We start from the raw sequence: 16,310 nt of genomic DNA, 5'->3' as shown, positions 1-16,310 counted from the left end.
CTGACGGAGGCTGACAGGGAAGTTCTTCTGAAGCTGGGGAGGCTGGCGTTTGAACATCTGGAGACAGGAAACATCATGTTCTACCAAGAAGACCTGGAGCGCTGTGGTCTTAATGTCACAGAGGCCTCGGTGTACTCAGGAGTTTGTACAGAGATCTTCAGAAGAGAGATTGTGATCTTCCAGAAAACAGTCTACTGCTTTGTTCATCTGAGCGTTCAGGAGTTTCTGGCTGCAGTCTACATGTTCCACTGTCACACCAACAGGAACACAAAGGTGGTGGAGGACTTCCTGAGAGGATGGAGGTATAACAGTGACTCATCCCTTGATGACTTCTTGAGGAGCGCCATGCAGAAATCCCTGGGCAGTAAAAATGGTCACCTGGACCTGTTTGTTCGCTTTCTTCATGGCCTCTCTCTGAAGTCCAACCAGAGACTCTTAGAATGTCTGCTGGGTCAGACAGACAACAGTCCAGAAATCATCCAGAGAGTCATCAATAACCTGAAGAAGAACAGTGACTATATCTCTCCTAACAGAAGCATCAACATCGTCCACTGTCTGACGGAGATGAACGACCACTCAGTCCATCAGGAGATCCAAAACTTCCTGAAGTCAGAGAACAGATCAGAGACGGACCTCTCTGAGATCCACTGCTCTGCTCTGGCCTACATGCTGCAGATTTCAGAGGAGGTTCTGGATGAGTTGGACCTGCAGAAATACAACACATCCGAACAGGGACGACTGAGACTGATTCCAGCTGTGAGGAACTGTAGAAAGGCTGTGTAAGTCCAGATGTGTTGAACATCATGGTATCAAAGATCAACACTTTACACAACATGAATAATTTACAACCTCAACACTATACACGTTTACCAAAACAAGTTTTAAACCTGCTGATTGAATAAATGATCATCACCAAGCTCATAGTAGAAATTACATGAAGTCGTCTTGTTTCCAAAACATTAAACTCAGCCAGGTGAGAAAATTATTATCCATAAAATTATAATAACACAATGTTTAGTTGTAATTATTGTGTTTCTACAGTGGGAGGCATTAACAGAATGACATGGGAGATGAAAAGCAGATGGAGCGACAATCAGCGACATCTGGTTTTAAAAGTTGTATCATCTGTATTCACAGACTGACTCATTGTGAACTCTCAGAGACTCACTGTGAAGTTGTCGCCTCAGCTCTGAAGTCCAACCCCTCACATCTGAGAGAGCTGCACCTGGGTTACACCTATGTGAATGATTCAGGAGTGAAGCTGCTGTGTTCTGGACTGAAGAGTCCAAACTGTCAACTGGAGACTCTGAAGTCAGTTCATATGTTTTCGCTTTGTGTTTATTAAATTAAAATCTAGAACAAGAGTTTCAAATTTCCTTCAGTTCACACACACACACACACATACACACACACACAGCTCAGTGCACATCTGATCAGTGATGACGATGATGGAGGATGAAGCTCTCAGTCAGTCAGCTGTGTGTTGATGGAGATGACAGTGGTGATGAAGATCTGTGCTTTGATTACAGCTTTCTATGTGTGTGAGACAGAGCTGCTCGTTTGTGTTGAAGGTGAATCGATGGTGTAGAACTTTTCTGTTTGGTCACTGAAATCTGTCGTGTGATTAAAATGATGTCCCAGGCTGCTTAGAGTCTGTACATCCAACAACAATTCCCACAATTCCTTGGGAACAATCCCATAATTCCTCTGCAGTTTCCTTCAGGTCATTTCCTCAGCCAGTAGGAATGAGATGGATCGGTGCTGGAACTAATTAATAATTCTTTAGAGTAACTGTGGTCAGTTGTGCGCCAGAGCCAGGTTCAGAGTTCACCTGGCTCTTATGCTCACTGTGCCTGCAGCGTACAGAAGCAGGATGTTGGATTCACTTCTGTTTGCAAATCCACTCAACTGGTTTTCTTTAAGAGCTGTTGGCTGGGATATTTGTAGAAAGAAGCTCAGTGGTACGACGTGTTGTCTGAACACATCTGGAGCTCAAAGTGTTCACAGCTGTTCCAAACAGCCAAAGGTGGAGTGAAGAGCTGCTGGAAACACAACAATGGTTTAAATATGGAGAAGACTTGTCACATGTTCAGACAGTCTCTGCTGAAGACGTTCATAGTTTTACACTCAGTTGTTCATATGAACAGTGACAGAATAGTTTTTTAACAAATGAACAAAGAGCTGAGAGAAAAGTTTAAACCCGCCTCCTTTCTCACCTCCACTCAGGTGACCAATCACACAGTGAGGTGTGTGTTCATTTTGGATTGTTGGTTTTAAAGTGACAGACACTGTTAAAGTCACACTGGAAAAAAGACACATGAATATAATGTGATGTCATCTCTGATTGAACATACTACATGTGTTGACTGTCTGAACTCTGGAGACAAACTTTAGAACATTGAAAATATTGACTGCGTAAGTCAATTATAAATTTGACACCAGTCTCCTTTTTTCTAAACTTGTTCAGGTCTGAACAGATGATTAAACACTGAATAATTTCAAGCAGGAACATTGTCTTCTAAACTTGCTTCATTTATTCTTTATTCAGATTGTGGAGTTGCAGTTTGTCAGAGATCAGCTGTGCTTCTCTGGCTTCAGCTCTTAAGTCCAACCCCTCCTATCTGAGAGAGCTGGACCTGAGCTACAACAACAAGCTGCAGGATTCAGGAGTGAAGCTGCTGTGTGATTTTCTGCAGAGTCAACACTGTAGACTGGAGACTCTGAGGTCAGTTCACTGACTCTCTGTTACTGCTGTACATCTTAAATGTTAAGTTAATATAATTTATTAACTAATTTATGTTCTTATATCTGTAAACGTCCTTTTGTTCATATTTTCATGTTTCTTGATCTAAATTTTGTCTGCAGTCATTAAAGACTTGTGTTTCTTAACGAAACTGTAGAAAACTTAAATGAATGTTTATATTTTTGGTAATTGGTCTCATCTGTGAACAGAAGATCCTCTGAACTCATATTTGATTTAAAATCATCAAATTCATTTGAAATGTTTTTCATCATTAGTGTTTGATCATTGATAGTTGCCCTATTCACACTGCCTTTTGAATGCGGGAATCCTTTGCCAATTCTGCGCACTCTCCTCTGTATGAATGTCTCAGAGGCGGCCAGGGTTTAAATTTTGCTCCGGCGCTGATATGCCTCTGGAGGTAATATCAGAGGCAACTTATATGAGGAAAAAAATACCGCAAATTGTACATGGATAAGTATCTGTCGTCCTGCTGTCCTACTGACTCTTCGTCACATTTCTGCCCGAAAAACAGCGTCTGTCACCGGCAAAAACTTTAACTCACCAATGTTTTTGTTTGAAATATATCACTGCAACTATCAGCCCTCCCGACCGAGCCTTAGGTGAAAACAGCCTCCCTCCTCATGAGTGAGAGAGTCAAAGACCATCCAGTTTACTAATGGTGATTATGTAATTATGTAATTTAGAGTTGTGTGACACTTTCCAGGATTTTTGGTGGGTCAGGATCTCAATCACAACACATTGTAACAGCATCCATATGATTATAAACGGTCAGCCGGTACATGTTTAGATTAACAGGGGGATACGTGGGGAAACACCTTGAGAAAACACATACATCGTCATCATGACCTGTACCGCCATGCCTCTTTAGGCTCCGCGGTGCTGGCACACAGAAAGACAAACAGACACACGCACACAGACACGTGTATTTAAGAGAAACTGTCTCCCATGTTTATCTGATCCCATCAAACTATTCAGAACCAATATCGTCTGATAACAATCGGAGCACCCTTACTTAGGACACAGAGATGTTGAGCTTCACATTTAAACCTGAACACATCTGATTGGATTATAAATTATAAATGTCTTCATCATTTAATCTGTTCAGATTGAGGAGCTGCAGTTTGTCAGAGAACAGCTGTGATTCTCTGGCCGCAGCTCTGAAGTCCAACCCTTCCCATTTGAGACATCTGGACCTGAACTACAACAAGCTGCACGATTCAGGAGTGAAGCTGCTGTGTTCTGGATTGGAGAGTCCAAACTTTCAACTGGAGACTCTGAGGTCAGTTCATGTGTTTTTTCCTCTGTGTTTATTAAATTTAAATGTAGAACAACAGTTTAGAATTTCCTTCATTTCACTTGTTTTCTGGGTTTGTCTAAGCTCAGATCACAACAAACAGTCATACACAGATACTATAATTCTAGTTATTAACGTAGGTTGATGTGAACAGGTGGGTGAATGTTGAGTTGACAGGATGATGTCACCATGATGATGATACTCAATATTGAGGTGAAGCCACGCCCCCTCTGGTCAACCACCTGGGACCTTATTTCAGAAAAAATGAGACAGACCAGACCTTCTTCTGTGTTGAGGCGGCAGCCATGTTGGTGACGTATGTTGAGTGAGATGAAGTAGTTCACTGAGCGCTTTAACACAAATCTACATGAGATTTTACTTTTCTTTTTACCACAAACAGACACTTTCTTGACTGAAATCAGGTCCCCCGCCTTTTGGCTCAGCTCTCTCTTCATCGCAACAGACGATACAACGACCGCATTACTGCGGTCGCTTCACCAATCTGCATGTCAATCTCGCACTCCATCCTTCCCTCACTCGTGAACAAGACCCCAAGATACTTGAAGTCCTCCACTTGAGGCAGGAACTCTCCCCCAACCCGGAGGGAGCAAGCACCTTTTTCCGGTCAAGAACCATGACCTCAGACTTGGAGGTGCTGACTTTCATCCCAGCTTCTTCACACTCGGCTGCAAACCGCCCCAGGAAATGCTGGAGGTCCTGGCTCAAAGGAGCTAACAAGACAAGAGCGTCTGCAAAAAGCAGTGATGAAATCCAGTGAGCGCTTTAACACAAATCTACATGAGATTTTACTTTTCTTTTTACCACAAACAGACACTTTCTTGACTGAAATCAGGTCCCATGAGGTCAACCTGAAGGGGCGGGACTTCCCCTCCCTATAGAGAGGTGTAGTCTGTAGTCCTAAAACCAGAAATCTGTTAGTATGTTAGCATGTTAGGACATCCTGTTCCCTCGTCTCAAAGTCTGTGAGTTTGTTGAATGTGTTTTCAGTTAAATGTGCAAAATAAGGTGTGTGGTTACCACAGGCTGAACATATTCACACGTTTTGTTCTCCTACATAAAAACCATCATTTAATCCATCCATCCATCCATTTTCTTCCGCTTATCCCGGGCCAGGTCGCGGGGGCAGCTGTCTGAGCAGGGTCACCCAGACTTTCCTCTCCCCGGACACTTCCTCTAGCTCATCCGGGAGGATCCCAGGCGTTCCCAGGCCAACCGAGTGACATAGTCACTCCAGCATGTTCTGGGTCTGCGGTCTCCTCCCGGTGGGGAGAAATCCAGTGGCTCCTGAACCAGACCCCCTCCATCTATCCATAAAAATAATGAACAGAACCGGTGACAAAGGGCAGCCCTGCCGGAGTCCAACATGCACCAGGAACAGTTCTGACTTACTTCCAGCAATGCGAACCAAGCTCCTGCTCCGGTTGTACAGGTACCGTGCTTAGCAGAGGGCTTCCGACCCCGTACTCCCGAAGCACCTCCCACAGAATGCCATGAGGGACACGGTTGAATGCCTTCTCCAAGTCCACAAAACACATGTGGACTGGTTGGGCAAACTCCCATGAAACCTCAAGCACCCTGCGGGGGGTACAGAGCTGGTCCAGTGTTCAACGGCCAGGACAAAAACCACATTGTTCCTCCTGAATCCGAGGTTCAACTATCAGCCGAATTCTCCTCTGCAGTACCCTGGAATAGTCTTTCCCAGGGAGGCTGAGGAGTGTGATCCCCCAATAGTTGGAACACACCCTCCGGTCCCCCTTTTTGAATAGAGGGACCATCACCCCAGTCTGCCAGTCCAGAGGCACTGTCCCCGACTGCCACATGATGCTGCAGAGATTTGTCAGCCAAGACAGCCCACAACATCCAGAGACTTGAGGTACTCAGGGCGGATCTCATCCACCCCCGGTGCCTTGTCATTGAGGAGCTTCCAAACTACCTCAGTGACTTTTGCTTGGGTGATGAATGAATCCATCTCTGAGTCCCCAGCCTCTGCTTCCTTTCTGGAAGGCGTGTCAGAGGGATTGAGGATATCCACGAAGTATTCCTTCCACCACCCGACGATATCCCCAGTCGAGGTGTTGGCGGAGGGCTGCTTCCCCTTCCTGATGCCCCGGATGGTTTGCCAGAATTTCCTTGAGGCCGACTGATAGTCCTCCTCCATGGCCTCCCTGAACTTTTCGTTTTTCGTTTGGGTGCGCCAAGTCTGTCCAGCTTCCTCCCCTGCCAGCAAATCCAACTCACCACCAGATGGTCGGTTGACAGCTCAGCCCCTCTCTTCACCCAAGTGTCCAAGACATAAGGCCGGAGGTCAGATGACACGACCACAAAGTCGATCATTGACCTAGGGTGTCCTGGTGCCACGTGCACTGATGGACACCCTTATGCTTGATCATGGTGTTCGTTATGGACAAACTGTGACTAGCACAGAAGTCCTGCAAAAGAACACCACTCGGGTTCAGATCAGGGAGACCGTTCCTCCCAATCACACCCCTCCAGGTAACGCTGTTGCTGCCCACGTGAATGTTAAAGTCCCCCAGTAGATCAACGGAGTCCCCGGTTGGAGCACTCTCCAGTACCCCTCCAAAGGCCTACAAGAAGGCCGGGTACTCTACACTGCTGTTCGGCCCGAAAGCCAAAACAACAGTGAGAGACCTATCCCTGACCTGAAGGTGCAGGGAGATGACCTTCTCGTTCAAAACTCCAACACATGGCAGCTAAGCTGGGGAGCTATAAGCAAGCCCACACCAGCTCACCACCTCTCACAGGCAGGCACCTCCAGAGTGGAAGAGAGTCCAGCCTCTCTCAAGGAGTTGGGTTCTAGAGCCCAATCCGTGCATGGAGGTGAGCCCAACTATCTCTAGCTGGTACCACTCAACCTCCCGCACTAGCTCAGGCTCTTTCCCCCCCAGCGAGGTGACATTCCATGTCCCCATGGCCAGAGTCAGGGATTGGGTCGCCGGGGCCCCCGCCCACGACCGCCCCCCGAATTGCATAGCACCGGCCCCTTCTGAACCCTCCGGATGGTGAACCTACTGGAGGGATGGCCCACATTGCTCTTTCGGGCTGTGCCCGGCCGGGTCCCATAGGCAAAGACCCCCAACACCAAGCCTGGGTCCAGGGTGAGGCCCCGGTAATGCTATTCCGGACGACGTGAACGTCCTTGTTTTAATATCTGTCATTTGGGGCATTGGAAACACTCTTAGCCTGACCTGTCACCTAGAACCTGTTTGCCTTGGGAGACTCTACCAGGGGCACTAAGCCCCGGACAACATAGCTCCTAGGATCATTTAGGTACTCAAACCCCTCCACCACCGTAAGGTGACGGTTCAGAGGAGGAGACCATTTAATGTCCCAGAGTTTAATAATAAAGCTTTTCTGTGTATTAAAAACAGGTAGCGGTCATCACATCATCACAGCGAACACGGAGACTCATCTACTCACTAGTCCGTCTTTACAGGCCAACTTTAGTTACAAACTATTCTAACTGATGGGAATTAAACAGTATTGGATTTGAATATCAATGTATGGTAGAGAAGATGTCAGGATGTGAGAGGAGGGGAGATTCCCCTTCAACTGAGGTGAGGGGAGGTGTCAGGGATAGAACAGGTGAGGAGTTCATATGAGGATGATAACAGAAGGCAGCTAGGATGACACTTATTGTCCAGTCAAACATCAGAGGGTCACTGCCTTGGGGAAGGCATGGGTAACAGCTGTCATAAAGTATGTAACCACTGTTCTGCTGTATAGAAATCAAGACAATGTGGAAGACTGCAGAGAACATTGTGGCTCTTCTCTCCATGCTGCATGTATTAAAGAGAAACTGTCTCCTGTGTTTATCTGATTGGCTCTTCTGATTGGCCCTTTTAGAGACCACCCATCAAACTATTCAGAACCAATATCATCTGATAACAATCGGAGCACCTTCATTAGGACACAGTGATGTTGAACTGCACATTTAAACCGGAACACATCTGATTGGATTATACATTGATTTTTATCTTCATCATTTACTCTTTGTTCAGATTGAGGAGCTGCAGTTTGTCAATGATTAGCTGTGATTCTCTGGCCTCAGCTCTGAAGTCCAACCCCTCCCATCTGAGAGAGCTGGAGCTGAGAGGAAACAAGCTGCAGGATTCAGACGTGAAGCTGCTGTCTGATCTGAATGACAGTCCACACTGTAGACTGGAGACTCTGAGGTCAGTAGAGGGTTGGAGTCAGTCCACGCTGGTTTCAGCAGTATTGTTCTGAACACAGTCAGTATCAAAGTGAAGATCCAGTATTTCCTGTTTTCCTCAGTGAAGCTGTGAGAGGAGAACGGCCAATCAGACGAGCCAGAAGCTTGTTGTGATCTGGTGTTGAGTTGATGTGAAGATGACTGTTGTTGCTGTGTTCATGTCTACAGGAAGTAAAGCTTGATTACAGCTGACAGCATCACAGGATGTGTAGAGACAGTCGTCCTCATTCATCACATGTGATCTCTCTAAAACACTAAAGAACTGATCAGTTGATCTGTGTCACAGCTCTCAGGTCTACGGTGGCCCTGAAGGTCAAAGCACAACAACATTTCACGAAACATCAAACAGTCTACAGGGTCTAAGGTTCTGTCCAATTACAAACAAGTTGTTGATGTGTTTTGAATAGGGCTGTCAAAGTTAACGTGTTAATCGCGCGTTAACGCAACTTCCTTTTAACGGTGTTAATTTTCTTAACCCGCGATTAATGCTCTGTATTTTTTTTTAAAAAGAACGCGCATTGTTTGATTTACAGCCGTCAGTGGCACCTGTAGTCTTGATCCAGAGGTTGGCAGAAGAATAAGAAAGGGAATCAGAAGAAGAAGAAGCAGGGTTGGCGTTCGGGAAAAACAAGGTGGACTGAAAAGCGAAAGTGAAAGGAAATGGAGAAAGGACTTATGAACGGCAAATTCACTTTCAAAACACTACCAGATGGTTCGGTGCATAGGACAAAGTTATCTGCATGTACTGTCGACATGAAATGAGTTACCATTGAAGTACGTCGAGTCTCAAATATCATTTGCAAGCCAAACACATGGCAGATGCAGAGAGCCCACCGGTCCCCCCTCGCCAAAAGCAGACATCACCATGTTTTGATCCCATTTAGGATGAGGGGATATTTTTTTGAGCCTTTTATTTGAAGTGCATGATTTTAAGTGTTGAATAAACATTTTCATAAAGCAAGCATATTTGCCCTTTCTTATGTTGTTAAAAGTATTAAGAATATGAACAAAATACATTAAAGGAGAACTTTGGTCGATTTCAACATGCAGCTTTATCGCTCAAGCTACCCTTGACTAGCCAGTACCGAAAACGCGCACACTTTTGGTCCACCTCTTACAGGGCTCCTTGAACTGAGAGTTAGCATTGACAGCTAACAGCATGGGGTCAGAACTTTATACTGTGTTTAAGCGTCTTAACATGGTCCAAATCTCACCCCAAAAGTTTGGCAACAACAGCAGACACCTTACAACACAGCACTGTAGCGTTTATGACTCACAAAGTGGTTAAAACAGTGTGTTTGTGCAAGCAGCCACATACCAGTTTGTTGACATCCATGTCGTAGACCAAACTAATCGATCCATCGAGCGTGCGCTTACTCCCTCACTGGCAGCGACGGAAACTTGAATTTTGCAGACAGAAATGTATTCCAGCTTTTTTGTTTTTCTATTCATAACGTACATGTTCATGTTACAGCCTGCCATGAGCCATTAGCCTTACAATAGCCTGTTATGAGTCTATTCGCTCTGCACCGAGAGCTAGCTTGTCTGCTCATGCTAATGGTTCTTGCAGAGAGCAGAGCAGAGAGTCCGTGATGATCGAAGCTGTTTCCGAAATAGTCACGATGGAGAGCTTGTCTGATGTCGAAGTGGAAGACCTCGATGACGAACCTTTTAAATTCGATGGTAGTCCATATTTGTTCGTACCGGAGTAGACAGATGAGGAGTTACTTGCACTAGAGAACGAGAGAGCGGAGAGAGAGGTGCAGAGAGCGGAACAGGCAGAGGCGGCTTCACGGGCCAGGACATCGGCGACCTGGTGGTGCTCTTGTGGATGTTGTGTCCAAATGGATACAGAAGAGGAAAGCCTATGCTCAGCTGTAAGGAGTGGGACATCATACAGCCTAATGTGTCCCAGGATAGCGCACAGTGTGTCACCCGCACAGAGTTCAAACGGAGTTTGCACATCTATATGAAGGACAACCAGCCACAACGGTGATGTTTCGGGGTCTTAGAGAGGCAAACGGTGGAAGCTTATATTTTTATATTTCTTCATTCTATTGCCACAATTTGGCATTGCACAAACTTGTACCATTTTCAGTAACTAGCACTGCTTTGATCATCACTGACTCTCTGCTCTGCTCTCTGCAAGAACCATTTGCATGAGCAGACAAGCTAACTCTGAGTGAAAAGCAAATAGACTCATAACAGGCTATTGTAAGGCTAATGGCTCATGACAGGCTGTAACATGAACATGTACATTATGAATAGAAAAACGAAAATGCTGGAATACATTTCTGTCTGCAAAATTCAAGTTTCCTTCGCTGCCAGTGAGGGAGTAAGCGCACGCTCAACGGATCAACTATAGTATGCTTGCACAAACACACTGTTTTAAACACTTTTTAATTCATTTTGAGTCATTAACGCTACAGTGCTGTGTTGTAAGGATTCTGATGATGTTGCATAACTTTTGGGGTTAAATTTGTACCACGTTAAGACGCTTAAAACACAGTGTAAAGTTCAGACCCCATGCTGTAAGCTGTCAATGCTAACTCTCCGTTCAAGGAGCCCTGTAAGAGGTGGACCAAAACTGCTCGCGTTTTCAGTACTGGCTGGTCAAGGGTAGCTTGAGCGATAAAGCTGCATGTTGAAATCGACCGAAGTTCTCCTTTGAGGTACATTTAGAACAGAAAGAAATGTGCCAAAAAAATTGCCATTAATTTGCGATTAATCGCGATTAAAAAAATTAATCGTTTAACAGCCCTAGTTTTGAACCATCATTACATTTAGTAACCATGTGGTGTTTGTACAGAGCAGAAGCTGTGCTGAAGTCCAGTAACCACAGCTGATGTTTGACTGTCAGTCTGTGTATGAACATGTAGGAGCTTTAACATCATATATTCATCTGTCCATCTGTCTTTTGTTTGCTCCACATGTTTTACAACAGACTCCATATTTACATATTTGTAATGTTTCAAAGCAGATGAAATATTCAGGTGTGACTGAGACTCTGGTTTTTAACAGCTGTCAATCATCATTACAATGTTTCTGCAGCAATGATGCGTTCAGGGACTCTCTGCAGTTCATTTCACTGTGTACTTGAGTGAAACCTGCAGAGTAAACCTGTGAGCTTCACTCCAACACGTTAACATGAAGCTGAAAGGAAGCTGGCTACGCTACACAGCCGCTCCACTTGTGGTCTGAACAGGACTGACGTTGTGCTGGTCTTTATATCACTGACTGACAGCTGATGGAGGGAGTCTCTGGAAACACTCATGTATCACTTCTGCTCTCTCTCATTCTCTCATCAGGTGGTCGTGATGAAAGGTGGAGGTGTTGAGAGGATCAGCTGTGTCCTGATGATCCAGAGAGGTCGAAGCAGCACCATCAGCTGGTGGGTGGAGAGGCTCTGACTGGGCCATGTTACTGGGAGGTGGAGTGGAGAGGAGAGCTTCATCCAGCAGTGACTGACGGACCAATCACAACAAGTGGAGATGACTGTCAGTGCTGCAGTCTGAACTGCTCTGAGATCAGCTCCACTGTCACCAAGTCCACCATCCAGCTCCATGTGTTGGGGCCACTAACTGCCCTCCCTACTGCCCCCTGGATTTAACAACAACACAAACAAATCCATCCAGTCCAAACACACATTTACAACTACAACATGTTTATACTGTAAATATATTTGTAATCAACTATTTTCACACATTAAGTTACAGCTCAGTATCTGTGTGTCACTTGTGCAGCCTGACGTTGAACTTGAGGGGAACGTTTTAGACGTGACACCAGTTTGATCATCATGTTTCCTGCAGCATCAGTGAACTCCAGTTTAACGTGCGACCCTGCTGGTTTACACATCACGTGATCAACACACACATGAAGTCAACCTGTGGAGCTTTTTCCCTCTGAGCTCAGTGTTGAAGCCGTTCTTATCACCAGCGTTCATGTTCTGGAGCTGCTTTCTGCCAGCAGATGTCACCGTTTCCATTGTGTCGCCTCACTGAGGTTTAACTGAACCATGATGTGAAGGATTTCTCTCAGACTGCATTTGCTATCAAATTAAATGAGTTCAACTTGATTTAAGATGTAATATGTAACATTTCTGCATTAAAATGTGTAAAAACGACTCGACCTTTGTTCTGTATGTTGTTGAGTTGTGTTCTTACATCACAACAATGTTCAAACCAGAGAAATCCACAAGTTTACTGGAGGTGATGGTGTGTTTTTAAGACACGTGAGCGCTTCATAGTTAAACTGTGGGACATTTACTGATGTATTTTATGTGGTAGAGCAGAACGTGTAGATATCTTCAGCCTGTGGTAACCACACACCTTATTTCAGGCTTTAAACTGAAAACCAACTCAACAACTCATCAACTTTGAGACGAGGGAAGCAGATGTGCAAAAACACAAACTGACTTCCAGGTTTCAGGACTCGTTACTACACCGCTCCATTAACAACTTTATTTATAAGTTAAAGTGCATTCATTTAGTTGTATCTCATAACTGAGTGTGTTAACAGCATCACAGATATGCCGGCTGTCAGTGATGGAGGAAGTATTCAGATCCTTTACTCCAGTAAAAGTACTGATACAGCTTTGTACACACACACACACAATTATCAATTAAATGAGATAAAAAGCCAAAATTGAAAATTATTAAATCAAAAGTGAAAATTATGGATGAATGTCAATATTATCATATGAAAAGTCAAATATGTTTTAAATTAACACAATAAAAATGTTCATGTGCTTCACTCCATTACTTCTATATTGAAACAGTATAACTATAGTGAAAGGAACAATTATTTCACATTAATAAAGAGTTTGAACACACTTTTGATTTGATTCAAAATATATCAAGGATCATAATGACATGAGACACCTCTTCTGGTGTACACTGAGAGCTTATTTAAATAAAATATGAATGAAGTGTCAAATGTTTTTTAAATGATTTGTGTCATGAATCACATTGAAAGACAGTTATTTATCTGGATAATTCCTCTTTAATGATCAATGTCTTGACTGTCTACTTGTTGGTGATCTTTTCATTTACTCTTATTGTTAAAAATGACTTTAATACGATGTTATTGATATATATGAGATATATGTCTGTGTTATACTGATAATAAACACATCATGAGATACATTTCTATAACTTTTAGCTTGTGCACATTCCTGTACAGCTCCTCCATCTTTATTTATCTTTATCTCATCTCATCTCACACTTTATGTCACTGTTTGGTTATATCGTATAGTCACTGTTTGTTTATTGTTTATTGTCTTAAATGTACGCACCGTCCCAACAAAGACAAATTCCTCGTTGGTGTAAATTTCTTCGTGCCAATAAATCTGTTTCTGATTCCGATGAGCGTTGATTTAAGGTCCCGTTTGTTCAGTGAGGAGTGTCTGTGATCAAACCGGTAAAAGTTCTGAATTCCTTTGAAATCAATTGCAAACTAACTTTACTTTGCCTTTATTTTGAAAATCCGCTGTAGCGCGAAACGGAAGCCTCGTCGTTTATACAGGAAAGCGCCCCCAGCTCTGTTCTGATTGGTCGGTCACCGTTAGGCTCGTTGTATCCAATGAACGAGCAGTTGGCTGATATATAAACCAGGTGTCGCCGGTCGGTTGCTACTTCTTCTGTGAAGGAAACATTAAAGAGAAACATTGTATCATGTCTGGAAGAGGAAAGGGCGCCGGTAAGGTTCGATCCAAGGCCAAGAGCCGCTCGTCCCGGGCCGGACTCCAGTTTCCGGTGGGCCGCGTCCACAGGCTGCTCAGGAAGGGTAACTACGCTCAGCGTGTCGGTGCCGGAGCTCCGGTGTACCTGGCGGCGGTGCTGGAGTACCTGACCGCTGAGATCCTGGAGTTGGCCGGAAACGCCGCCCGAGACAACAAGAAGACCCGCATCATCCCCCGCCACCTGCAGCTGGCCGTCCGCAACGACGAGGAGCTCAACAAGCTGCTCGGCGGAGTCACCATCGCTCAGGGCGGCGTGCTGCCCAACATCCAGGCCGTCCTGCTGCCCAAGAAGACCGAGAAGGCCAAGAAGTAAACACCCGGAACCGAACACAAACAAACGGCTCTTTTAAGAGCCAAGCACTCCTCTGAAGAGCTGAGTCCTAAAACATTAATGACTCCTGGCTGAAATATGATTTTATCAATAAGAACATTGAAATACAAATCTAATGGCAACTAAACTCTACTGCTTGCATGTTAAGCCACTAAATGACTTCAGACAAGTTATACATTCATTGAAAGATATTACTGGGCTGTGACCCTTATAACGTGGAGGACGGGTTCAGGTGTGTGTTGACTCTGTAGTCAGCAGGCTTGACTGTCTACCTGTGTGGAGTGTGTTACAATATTGCTGCTGTATGTAAGATATATGTAAGAATTAATGTACAACAGAAGAAATAGAGTTTGGACCTCAAAGTCTTTGTCTTGCAGAGATGTGTACTGATGTTGGCATGCTAACACATCCTGTTACGTCACTGAGCTCCTGGTCCAGACCGCTAGCTGCACAGCTGACCAGCTGAGTATAGCGGTAACCATGGTGATATGCTGCACCACAACTGTTGATAGCATGAAGTTAATGTAAACCAACACAAACCTGCCGAAATAGATACATAAATGGCCCAATGAATAAATATGTCCTGAATTTAATAGTTGAATTAATGCGAAGGTAAATATATGATTTACTACCACATTCCGTTTTATTTTCTAGCATTTCTCAATGTTCCATTATATTATAGGTGTAATGTATTATTGATCCTCATGAATAATGCAACAATATATTAGACTGTTTTTGACCTTTGCTTATTGGAGGTTTGTGAAGATGAATACCTGGATGAGTGAGAGTAAATCTGTGAATCATCAGAAGCGTACTGGGAGACATCACATACATTACAAAAATACACTAATAAATAGTTAAATGTAGGCTTTTGGAAGCTCTTATAAATCCGACTACCAGTATTTAGTCAGACTGTTGTAAAGAAAAAGAACAAAACAATTTATGTAGGTCAGCGACTCTGAGCCGGGAGGGCGTTAACGGTGCACTTTTATTTTGAAGGAGTTCTTCTCAAAATTGGCGGGCTGCGCTCAGGCTGTCTGTCTTCAGTTACGTCCGCAAACTGGCTTTAAGTAGCGCCGCTCTTCCTCCAACAGGCATCAGTTTGTCTTCGTACTAAACTCTTGACACAATGAGCGGCCGCGGTAAAGGAGGTAAAGGACTCGGTAAAGGAGGCGCCAAGCGTCACCGTAAAGTCCTCCGTGATAACATCCAGGGAATCACCAAACCCGCCATCCGCCGTCTGGCCCGCCGCGGTGGAGTCAAGCGTATCTCTGGCTTGATATACGAGGAGACCCGCGGTGTGCTCAAGGTGTTCCTGGAGAACGTCATCCGTGACGCCGTCACCTACACCGAGCACGCCAAGAGGAAGACCGTCACCGCCATGGACGTGGTGTACGCTCTGAAGAGGCAGGGCCGCACCCTGTACGGCTTCGGGGGTTAAACCGACCAGCGACCGACCACAACAACACAACGGCTCTTTTAAGAGCCACACACCTGCTCTAAACAGACCAGTCCTGCTCAGTGTGTGAAGCGTTTATGAAAAGTAAATGTTAATGGAACATAATTTGTTGTCACTAACAAGGATAGAGAGTCACTCTGTAAAGTATGATGTGATTCTCTTTACAGCCACTGACTGCAACAATAATTCAGTCTCTTGCAACTTTCACACAGTGACTCTGCATCAGTGGTGCAGTGATGGTTCAGTTCTTCATAAAAGTCCAGAACTATGTCTGTCTCCCTGGTGTCCAATTCTCACTCTCAACATGCATCAGCCAACAATTTGTGGATGCAGTTATAATGTTGTAGTCGCTGACCATGATTGTTTCCAGAAATAGTAAATACAACACAGTTGTGGTGGTGACAGTCATGAGTTAAAGGTTTTTGCTGTGAGTCGCCTGACTGCTGCTGCGGACAGACAATGTTGCAAAT

At 44.6% G+C, this 16,310-nt stretch overlaps 3 protein-coding genes across 3 annotated transcripts in view; all 3 read left to right on the top strand.

Moving 5' to 3' along the window:
• LOC115595755 (NACHT, LRR and PYD domains-containing protein 14-like) overlaps positions 1-16,310 on the top strand; it is a 965,684-nt gene that overhangs the window by 463,119 nt on the left and 486,255 nt on the right.
• On the top strand, positions 13,914-15,014 carry LOC115595818 (late histone H2A.L3). The gene has a single exon (XM_030440666.1). It carries the CDS (start codon positions 13,983-13,985, stop codon positions 14,361-14,363), a length of 381 nt encoding a protein of 126 aa, XP_030296526.1. The 5' UTR covers positions 13,914-13,982; the 3' UTR covers positions 14,364-15,014.
• Positions 15,497-15,874, top strand: LOC115595821 (histone H4). Its single transcript, XM_030440670.1, has one exon. The coding sequence runs from the start codon at positions 15,511-15,513 to the stop codon at positions 15,820-15,822; it is 312 nt and encodes a 103-aa protein (XP_030296530.1). The 5' UTR covers positions 15,497-15,510; the 3' UTR covers positions 15,823-15,874.

The sequence above is a fragment of the Sparus aurata genome, chromosome 14 (genome assembly GCF_900880675.1).
Source record: "Sparus aurata chromosome 14, fSpaAur1.1, whole genome shotgun sequence".
NCBI lineage: Eukaryota > Metazoa > Chordata > Actinopteri > Spariformes > Sparidae > Sparus > Sparus aurata.
This window is presented reverse-complemented; position numbering and strand designations above follow the sequence as displayed.

Bases quoted from the DNA above. Each gene is read 5' to 3' on its own strand.
- LOC115595818 (XM_030440666.1), top strand. From the start codon at position 13,983: ATGTCTGGAAGAGGAAAGGGCGCCGGTAAGGTTCGATCCAAGGCCAAG.
- LOC115595821 (XM_030440670.1), top strand. From the start codon at position 15,511: ATGAGCGGCCGCGGTAAAGGAGGTAAAGGACTCGGTAAAGGAGGCGCC.